General features: G+C 58.1%; 1 protein-coding gene across 4 annotated transcripts; it reads right to left on the minus strand.

Moving 5' to 3' along the window:
- Positions 1-936: 936 nt before the first annotated feature.
- Positions 937-7205, minus strand: FGF8 (fibroblast growth factor 8). Of its 4 annotated transcripts, none has more exons than XM_081158400.1 (6): positions 6975-7205; positions 6845-6881; positions 6192-6278; positions 5786-5933; positions 2295-2401; positions 937-1437 (listed from the first exon to the last, which is right to left on the minus strand). In XM_081158400.1, exons 1-6 carry the CDS (start codon positions 7004-7006, stop codon positions 1147-1149), a joined length of 702 nt encoding a protein of 233 aa, XP_081014526.1. In that variant the 5' UTR covers positions 7007-7205; the 3' UTR covers positions 937-1146. The 4 variants fall into 4 exon arrangements, with proteins under 4 accessions (XP_081014526.1, XP_081014525.1, XP_081014528.1 ...); XM_081158399.1 differs by having other exon boundaries at positions 5786-5966; XM_081158402.1 differs by lacking the exon at positions 6192-6278.
- Between the last annotated feature and the right edge of the window lie 3138 nt (positions 7206-10343).

Genomic DNA, 10343 nt, shown 5'->3' on the forward strand with positions numbered 1-10343 from the left:
GGCAGCCTCTCCTTAAACCACAGTCCCCCTGGGCTTTTTTGCAGCACCTGAGCTCAACACCTTCTGCTCACAGCTCTCTAACCAGATCTCCCAAGGCTAACACTTGTTCTGCGTCACAATTGTCAACACCAGCCTTGGAGGTCCCCCCTCTGACCTACCCCCCACCTTGGACCCTGGCAGCTGCTCTTTTCTTTCATTTTCTGGAGCCTGATACTCAGAAAGAATGAGTTTCAGCTCTGCTGCCTCCCTCACAAACCTAGGCACACACAGAGAGGCACTTATTTTAGACTCATTGAGTCCATGATTGCAGCTCTGGTCCTAGTAGAGTCATCATTTCTGGCCCAGAGGTGGCCTGGGGAAGTGTTAGCAATAACTCCTGTTAAAAGCTAGGAAGTCCATGTCTCCCACGACCAACTACAAGCCTCTTCTTGCGCCTTTCCCTGCTCCTGACCTCCCAGGAAAACCCTCCAGTGACAATGACAGGAACAGGAGACAGGCATGGGTCCTTAGGCTAAAGGGACGCTGTAGTGAGAGCTGGGGCCTGATTTGCTGCATCTCCCAGCTCCCCCACCAGCTGGGGCGGGGCAGGGCAGGGGGAGGGGTGTCGACCCCAGCAGGACTCATCCTCCAACACACATTTTTAATATGCAAGTTAAATAAACTTTTTAGTCATTTAATAGCAACTAATACACAACCTCCCTCCACTGACATCCACCCTTAAAACACCTGACCTAAGTTCCTACCCTTTCCTCCCTGCCCCCACCTAAGGGTGCAGTGGAGTTCCTGGCCATCTGGCCAGCTTGCCCTGCAGGTACTGGGGGCTCAGAGCACCTCTGCTGGATTAGAAAAAGCCCCCAACCCCGGGGAGACCCCCCCCAACCCCAGTCTTGGCCACTAACCGGCCTTTCTGAGAGTTAAGAAGACACCACAGCCAAGTGGAATACAAAAATAGAGCCTCTCTTTTGTTTAAAAAAAAAACAAAAACAAAAAAACCAACAGCAAACAATTATCAACAACTAGAACCCGGGGCTCCCCCAGCTCCTCCCCAGCCTTCAGTAGCGCAGACCTCATCTTGCTTGAGTTTCTCTGTTTGTGCTCCCCGAGATGGAAATCTCTGCGCTGGGAGCTGGGGGGCCGGGCGGGCGCCTATCGGGGCTCGGGGGCCCAAGTCCTCTGGCTGCCGCGCAGGCTGCGCGTGAAGGGCGGGTAGTTGAGAAACTCGAAGCGCAGGCTCTGCTCGGTGGTGTGGTGGCCGCGGGGCAGCCGCTTCATGAAGTGGACCTCGCGCTGGTGCTGCCGCGTCTTGGAGCCCTTGCGGGGCCTGCCCTTGCGGGTGAAGGCCATGTACCAGCCCTCGTACTTGGCGTTCTGCAGGGCCGTGTAGTTGTTCTCCAGCACGATCTCCGTGAAGACGCAATCCTTGCCTTTGCCGTTGCTCTGCAGGTAGGGGGCCAGACACAGCGTCACTGGGCTCTCTCCCGAGCCCCCCCATCAGAGGCAGAGGGCAGGCGGCCCCAGACAGCAGGTGGGCACCCCAGCAGATGGCAGGGTGGGCAGGAGCTGCAGCCCCACCCCCTGCCTGGGCACCCGCTCTCTAATCCCTCACAACCCGCAGCCCACCCGGCAACTTCCTGTCCTCCTGGGCAGCAGTGACACATGGCTATCTACCGAAAGGGCTGGGCCCCAACACGGAGAGGCAGAGAGGGGGCCCAGGCCCTGCCTGCCCTGGCCTGCTGCCCACCAGTCTGGCCTGAGCTGCTAGCACCCGTTTCCCCACCTGCCCCCCTCAGCCCCTCAGGACTCCAGCTCCAAGGCCCCTGGGCAGCCACCCTGTGGGGGGAGGGGAGGCCTGCAAGGAGGCACTGAGCCCCAAGCCCCAGAAGCCCAGCAAGCGGGGAGCTCGAGGCTGGAGAGGAGCCGTGACTAATGGGGCCATTTCAGAGCTCGGCCGAGGGGCTGGGCCTGCGGCTTACTGAACATTCCAAATGCTGGTACCATGTAATTGGACATAATAGCAAAGCAATTTGGCGATTTGTTAAAAAGATATATGGAATTTACTAACCTCCCCCCAGCCCCTTCCCTAGCCTCCCTTCTTCCTCCTTTGCCTTTATAGCCTTTCACCTCTCACGCAGGTTCCTTCTCCCTCACCTCTCCCTCCCAAGCATTAGGTAATCCCAAGGCGGCCCTGTGTCTCTCTGCCCACCTTGCTGATATCTTGGAGGAGCTCAGCCAGCCCAGCCTGCGCCCCAGGCCCCAGCACCCCCTCCCTGGACCCCTTCCTTCTGGGGTTTCACCTTGGCAATCAGCTTCCCCTTCTTGTTCATGCAGATGTAGAGGCCCGTTTCAGCTCCTCGAACTCGAACCCGACTCCCAAAGGTATCTGTTTCCACAATGAGCTTTGCTGTCCCGGACAAAGGAGGGAGGTTATTGGAAGCTCCCTGACCCCCATTGTTCCATATCCTCACCCCAGCTGGCTCACAGACTTGTCACATCCTAGCAGCAACTGCTCCAAGGCCCAGGTACCCAAGAGGTGGGCTTCAGCCTCCTAAGTAAAGTCAAGTCCTCTTTCTGGGCCTCAGGCCCCTCACCTAAGTTTACAGAGGGCAATGGACAAGATCATGGTGTACCAACTGGGTTCTGCAAAGGGGTCTTGGGGCCATCAAATTAAAAAGAGCCTCTTTTGCCCAGCTGGGTGTGGCTAGCGGTTGAGTGTCAACCTAGGATCCAGGAGATCGCGGTTGGATTCGCTGTCGGGGCACATGCCTGGGTTGTGGCCTCCATCCCTGTTGGGGGCGTGTAGGAGGCAGTGATCAATGACTCTCTCATCATTGATGTTTCTCTTTCTCTCCCTCTCCCTTCCACTCTCTGAAATCAATAAAGATATTTTTTTAAAAAACAAATTAAAAAGTATGACAACATTCTTTAAAAAAAAAGAACCTCTTTTAAAACCAGACAGTAATGACTTTTATGTCAAAGCTTCATGACTAGAGTTCTGCTAATCAAAAGATCTCTGAGGATCCTTCCTACTTAAAATATTTTATGCACATGCCTCAGATCATTACATACATCTGGGCCCAGTGGTGACCTCCAGACCTGAGGCTAAATGTCAAAGCATTCTCTCCTGTTTCTGGTACCTCGGGTTCTAACTCACAGCCTTGGCCACCCACCCACCCCTTCCCCACTGCTGCTCTGCTGAGACGGTGATAGGGTGGAACACCTCTCCCTAACACAGCCCCTAGCCAGAACTCAGACATTAGCAGGGAGGGTCCTGCCTCTTCCCCATGCTTCCCAATCACTGAAGTCCCCAGCCCCAGTATCCAGAAATCAACAACACAATGGTCTTTCCACTCAACCTCTATCGCAACTGGGCTTCTCACCCCAGTGACCCAACCCTTTCTGTGGGTGTGGAGGGAGAAAGTCAGGCATGCTTGCCTCAGTCTGGAGAAGAAACATGGAACTGAATTCTGTGCCTTCTCCCCCCCTCCATCCCCTCACACAGCCAGCTTGCCACAGAAGCCAATTCCTGTCCACTCTCTGTGTAACTCCTCCCTTTGAGGCTGTCCCCAAGAAGGGAGTGAGGGCTGACTTAGCCCTTTGGGGCAGAAGGGGATGGGTCTCCTGCCCTCCCTACTGCAGAGCCCAGCCTCTGCCCTCCTTGAGAAAGTGGTTCTGAGACTCCCAGAGCTGCCTCCCAGCTTATACTGACAAGGTGGCACCTCCCCTATGTCTGAAACTACGGGGGAGATGGGCACCAAGGTCAACAAGACAGCCCTCAATGCCCAGCCTGTGACCACCCACCCCCTTCACATAAGCACAGAGCTGGAACCCAGCAGCCAAGTCCTCAGTCTGGCTCCAAGTCAGCCAGGGGAAATGCAGCTGTCACCTCTCCTCCCACCCACCTCCTTTTGGACCCAGCTAGTCTGCTCATCCCTCTCCTGGTCTGCCTTCCAGAGCAACGAGGGGTTGCTTTTAAAGGCCAGGAAGGACACTTACAGGCGAAGGGCAAGAGGGGATCCCACTCAGGATTCTGGCCAAACGGGGCAGATAGGGATGGATTAGGTCCCTCTGTCACTTCCTGGGGCCCATAAGAAAGCAGCTAGGACCTCTCTGCTGTTCTTTTCCAGACTCTTCCTGTCCTGACTGCACACCCTAAGTCTCTGCTTTTGGGCCCTCCAGCTTCTACTCCAGCCGGGCAAGCAGGGACCAAGGAGCCTGGGAAGCCGCCTATAGTCTAAGGAGGAAGTGAGCATCAGGCCCCTGCTGTCTGAAGAGCTGTTCCACGGCCAGCTTAGCCTTTTCTTCCCTCCCCAAACCCAAGGATGCTGGACCATTTGCTCTGATGGAGTAAACCTAGAAGGAGCCAGGCAGGCAATCGGTCCCTCTCCTTGGAAGCTGAGAAGGGCAGCTAGCAGCCACTTTGGAGGGACAAAGGGCCCCGAAAGGCTGGCCCTGCCAGCCCAGCGGGGAAGCTGGGCCACCGTGCAGGCCACCCCCACCCCCACCGTCAAGAGCCCCCACTCTCCTTCCTGGATGTTTCTGGGGAGCTGGGGCCGCAGTTTACAGCGGCTTTCCCGACCGGGCTTTTGGAAAGCTTAACATTTTCAAACCTATTCTTCCACCCAGTGACAGATTTATCCCAGGAAAATTATGTCTCCTTCTCCAGCTTTGAAGGGAAGTCAGCTACGTCGACGCAGAAAAAATGCAGCGAGACATACTCGATCCCCCAAACTGGCTCGAGAAGAGGAGAAAGTATTCAGGAAATGTTAAAAAAGGTGAAAGTAAGAAGAGTTTTAATCGCTCTGCCAGACGCGGGGGTCTCTCCAGAGATTCATAGAGAACAATCTTGAACCTCTTTTTTAACATTTACAGACTTGCAACTCTTTTCAAACTCCACATCTGAAAAAAGGCTCGCTCTTTTGCTGTTTTATATCATTCTTCATTTTTCTTCTTAGCTCTTAAAATGCCTCACCTTTTTATTACATTTTAATAGAGTCTTCCCCTCTCCTTTCATGCCTGTTTAACTTGGTCATTATTTAAAGGTTTTTAAACTCACAATAATCGCTCTCTAAAAACAACACCAGCCGCCCAGAGGGCTTGCTTTTCTCTGGGTACATCAGGACTCTGGAAATTGGCCTTGTTTCAAGGCAGGAATATTGAATGTTTTAGAAATCAATCAGTCCTCAGCCTCCACCCGGCAGTAGCTCCCTGTACTCACCACCCCCAGGAGCGAGCGCTGGGCTCTGACCCACCACCTGGGTTCCTGGGTAAGTGGCGCAGGGAGGGCCCCTTCCCGAGCCTAGTCCCCATGTGTAATTGACCCTTCTGATCACAACATTTAAAGGTTCACAGTACCCCCCCTCAAGCTGGGAGAGTTGGGGGGACTTCTCTCCCTTCTCTTTCCCACTCTCCTTTTGTGGGCCCTGGCGACATATCCTCTTTCAAGAGCTTCCCTTAAACCTGGCCCCCCTCCCCGTGAACCCTCTGCCTCCACCTGCAGCTGGGGAGGGGTGTATGAAAGGGGGAGGTGTAAAGGGAAATTCCTGGATTCATTCATCTGCTGGGCAGGGAAGGGGCACCTGTGGGCCAAGTACTCCCCAAGGTCCCTTCCCCTTGCTGACCCCCAAAACGCTTTTTTGCCTTAACCCCTTGCCTTCTGAGCTGGGGAGACTGCAGGCCCCTGGTCCACACAGTTGGGGCTGCTGGGTCCAGTCACAAGAGGCCAGTTAGGGGAAGGGGGCACATTCCACAAGCTACCTTTAGCTTGCCACAGTGCAGCTCGCCTTACCGAAGGGGTCCCCGTCTTCTGCCATGGCGTTGATGCGCTTGTTGGCCAGGACCTGCACGTGCTTCCCACTGGTGCGGCTGTAGAGCTGGTAGGTCCGGATAAGGCGGCGGCTGAGCTGATCCGTCACCAGGCTCTGCTCCCTCACATGCTGTGTAAAATTAGGTGAGGACTGAACAGTTACCTTTAGGAAATTGAAAAATACACAACACGCCATTATAATGCTACTCTGCCCAGGGGCCCGAGTGGCCCCCATTGCCCTGTAAACCCCCCTCCACTGCCCCAGGCAGCCGGCAGCGGCTGGGGTCCCCCCAACATGCCAGCTCAGATCACCACCCCCACCCAGGAAAGCCGGGCAGACCCAGCCTAACACGGATGAGCCCCGGGATGGGGAAGGATCTGGACCCACCTGTTGGGAAACACCCTGGGACTCGCGGCCAGCTCGGAACAGGGAAGCCAGCTCCCTGCCCAGCGCAGGCCCCCCGCCCGGGCCTTCCTAGAAGAGCAGGGCGCTTTTAAGTAGGGAGGCAGCGCTGCCTGACCCCTGACATTTATAAAGACAAATTTACGAAGCAAATGTTGAGAGCGCAGAGGGCCTAGGCACCTGATCTTTCCGCCAGACCTGCCACAAGCCTCCCCGAGAGCCGCGGAGAGGGTCCTTGCGCCAGCCACCCGGACTTCTGACAACGAACGCCCCCTGGCCCCAGCCTGCCCCCTTCCTCGGCCGCGAGGTGTGGCTGCCCACGAGTTCCCCATCCACCCAGCCTGGCCAGAATTCGTGGGAGACAGTGCTGGACTCTGAGACCTTGGGTTCCAGCCTCGCCACTCACTGGCTGTGTGACCTTGTGCTGGGCGCTACCTCTCTGTTCCTTAACTCCCGACTCGGGATAGTTCAGGGTTGGATTTCTAAGGTTCCTTCCAGCCCTGCCGCGCTGGCCGCAGCGTCGGTCCTGGTGACCCTGCCCGACCTGGCCAGCCGGCATGCCCCGCCGGCCCCCGACCGCCGGCCCCCGACCCCCGGCCCCCGGCCCCCGGCCCCCGCCTCCCCGCAGTGCGCCTTACCTGGGCTTGGAGGCAGAGAACCAGCAAGTGCAACAGCCTGTGGGAGACAAAAGCGGGCGGGAGAGAGAGGGGCGTAGGGTGAGCGAGGGGCGCGGCGCGTGGCCGGCGGGGACGGGGCGGCGGTACTCACAGGCAGCTCAGCGCCGAGCGGGGGCTGCCCATGGCGCGCGGCCCGGGGAGCGCGGGGAGCCCCGGCGGGATCACGCCGGCCCGCGGCACACGAGCCGAGAGCGGCGGCGAGTGAGGACTGCTCGAGGGCGGGAGCCCAGCGGGGATGCCGACGCGGCTCCGCGGGTCCCGTGGAAGGTCGAGCTGACCGCGCCGAGTCGCTCTGCGCCGCTACCGGAGCCGGTGGCCGCTGGCTACTCAGGAGCCGGAGCAGGCAGAGGGTAACGGGCCGGCAGGGTGGGTGGGTAGGTGGGAAGGGGAGGGGGGGGAGGGGTGGGGGCGGGGGGCGCCGCACCGGGCGCAAGGGGGGAGCGCGGGGCGGGCGGCGGGAGCCCGCAGCCCCGGCTGGGAGCTGGGGCCGAGACGCAGCCCGGGGCGGGGGCGGGGCGGCCGGGGCGGGGCGGCCGGCGGGTCTGGGATTGGGGGTCTCGGCCAGGGGAGGGGTCTGGGGACCCGCCGGAGGGGCGTGGGCCACAGGGGTGGGCGCCTCCCCCCACCCCGGGCCTGTCCCCTCGCGCGCTCTTGAGGTCTGGACTCGGGGGATGGGGAGGGGGTGCCTCGAGCGCCCGCTCCATGGGGTACCGAGACCCTCCGCAAGGGCTTCCTGGACGGCCGGTGCGGCTGTGTTGGAAGGTGTCAGGGCTCCTCCGTGGGGCCCCGTCCACTCACGCCTCAGGCTATGCGGCGGGTCTCAGCCACCTACTGTGCGCTCCTGCTGGGCCTGCTCCTGGGAAGTGGCGGCTGACACTGGACTCGGGCTGTGAACGCGGCTCTCCGGCAGTGCGTGTGTGCGCGACATGGCATCAAGCCCCCATCCTCTGGCTGAGTACCCCGCCTTGCCGGTCTCTCCTGTCTCGCTCAGTCTCCAAGAAGCCCTGAGAGAGAGAAATGTCTCCTTCTCCTCCTCCCGCGCCCATTATCACCATCACCTCCCGCCCCTGTCCCCCCACCCCATGTGAACACACACATGCTGGCCTAGGAGGATCTACGAGCCACCTATGTGGGAGAGCCCAGAAATCCCTGGCAAGGACCCCCAGTCCCTGCCAACCCCCAAAGCAGCAGGCAGATGGGGCAAAAATTACTACTCTCAGCTGCTTTTCCTGGGGAAGAGGCTTCATCCAGGCCCCCAGCTTTTCTCTCTCAGAGTCCCATTATTTGTGCACTTGAGGTATTTACACACCTACTGTGTACTAGACAGGAACTGGTGCTTTGTGTCAAGTGGGGTGGGGGAAGTGCCAGAGGAGGAGGTATGGACTTGTCTAAGTTTTTCCCAGACCCTTATTGCTTCTCCCCCCACCCCCACCCCCAGGCAGAGGGGTGGGAGTTTCTGGAAACCCTGAGCCTTAGTGCTTCTTTGGGAGCAGCTTGGGTGGGCAGAGTTGCCCTGGGATAGGTACTTCGGAGGAGCAGGTGGAGCCGCTGATGCCCAGCCCAGCTGCCGCCTTTGACCACACCTCCCCTGCCCCACTGGCCCCTTCATGTCCTTGGGGGTTGGGCTGGAGGGGTTGGGTGGTCTCTGAAAGCCATTAGGCCAGAGGCAGTAGGCAGGCCCTTTTCCAACAGCACAGCCAAGTTCTGCCTACCTCCTCTTTCTCTGTGCCCTACTTTCCCCCACTCCCAGCCATAATGCTAACACTGAGCAATGTACAGATGGCAAAGTGGAGTCAGAGGGCTTTGTCCCAAGATCTCATCTCTCCTCAGAGAAGTGGACTTCCCGAGCCCACCTGTTACCCTCCTCCACGAGCCTGTTCACTCAGCTGGCTCTTGCCCAGACAGACCTCTAGGCAAGGACTATGTCTTACTTACCTCGCAACTTGCAGCTCGTGGCACAGATCTGGGTAGGGTTGTTCTACGGTTAGTGTTCCGTGAACGAGTAATGGGGAAACTGGCTGAGCATTTAGACCTCAGCCCATGTGCAGCTTCCCCAGGGAAACTTGCTTTTGCCCCCTTCCCCCAACAGATAATAATCATAAGCACAAGCATTTATTGAGCACCTGTATTTGCTCAAGGCTGGGCTTGCACTCTTCTCTCAGCCCCGCTGGGAGATGGCCCCATTGGGTGGGGTGGGGAGACAGGTGAGGTGGGCTCCAGTGCCCACAGCCCAGTCCAGCCTATTTCCTTTATTGCACTCCTCCGTGTTAGAGGCCTGAGGGGCACCTGTTGAGCGTCTACCTCCCCAGCTGCAGTGCTTCAAGCAGGCAGGATACTTACCATCTTAACCTCATGCCTGTTCATAGTAGGCCCTTGAAAAAGTTTATTTGCATACATCAATAAATGAATGAGTGGAGAGTAGAGGATGGGAAGGGCCTTCTCCCCACCCAGGACCCAGCCCTCTGAAAATAGCCTGATGAGAACAGGGAGCAGGACTCAGGCATCCAGCCCATCCTTAGTGTGTTGTGCATAGCCCTGGAGTCACAACCAGAGTCACTCTGGGCATGGGCCCTTCCCTGGAGTGGGGGTGAAAGCCAGAGCTCCTGGCTCAGACCAGGGTCCAACCTGGGTTCTGGAGTCCCCAGAAGGTTCTGAAGGCCCTGGTCTGAACCTCAGTGGTCTTAACCCACCTTCCTCTCTCTCTCCCCCAGAGAAGATGGGCTTCTGGGGCCCTAAAGTGTGGAGGTCAGAGGTTTTTAGTCCTACACCTTAACCCCTACCCTGTAGGGCCTGCCTCTACAGGACCAGAATTCCTTTACATTTGGAGAAGTTCCCCTGAACTTGATCCTCGTAAATTTGGGGGGATTCTTCTCATCTCCCCAGAAGGCTGTGTCTCTAGAGGGGGCAGAGACAGACACACCCTAATCAGGCCCCAGGTACTGCCTGGGCACACTCCATGAGTGACAGATGCAAATATTCCTTCCCGGCCCCAGCAGGTCGCTCCCTCCCTCCCTTACTCCCTTGCTCGCCTCCCAGCCAGCTCGCTCCTTTCTTTATCTTATCAAAGCCCCGTAATTACAATTGCTATTTTGTTTCCTCGAATCTGCAATCAGAGCTCCCTGGCCCTGATGAGGGAGCGCCTGTCAACCTGATCGCTGAGTGACAGCCCGGCCACCTTTCCCGGCCGCCCCCACACTTCGCAAACACAAATACACACACACACACACACACACACACACTCGCCTTCTTCAAACACAAACACTCCTCACCAACACAAACAGCTTCCCTCCGAAAACACGCCCTCGCGGGGACCCAAGCACACACCTTCAGCCTCTTTCCAAACGCATCCCTCGCCCCAAGCCCACCGCAGGCCCCTCAAATCCACACCAGCTGGTGCGGACCCGCCTGGACAGCCGCTCGCCCCATCGCCTGCCTCCTGCGCCCGGCGTTCAATGCGCCG

Source organism: Miniopterus schreibersii (assembly GCF_964146895.1).
Source record: "Miniopterus schreibersii genome assembly, chromosome: 14".
NCBI classification, from domain to species: domain Eukaryota; kingdom Metazoa; phylum Chordata; class Mammalia; order Chiroptera; family Miniopteridae; genus Miniopterus; species Miniopterus schreibersii.

Coding starts and splice junctions, on each gene's coding strand:
- FGF8 (XM_081158399.1), bottom strand. CDS start 7,006: ATGGGCAGCCCCCGCTCGGCGCTGAGCTGCCT. Junction 2,402..5,785: donor AGAAGACGGGGACCCCTTCG/GTAAGGCGAGCT, acceptor TGTCCGGGACAG/CAAAGCTCATTGTGGAAACA. Junction 1,438..2,294: donor AGGGGAAGCTGATTGCCAAG/GTGAAACCCCAG, acceptor CCCTACCTGCAG/AGCAACGGCAAAGGCAAGGA.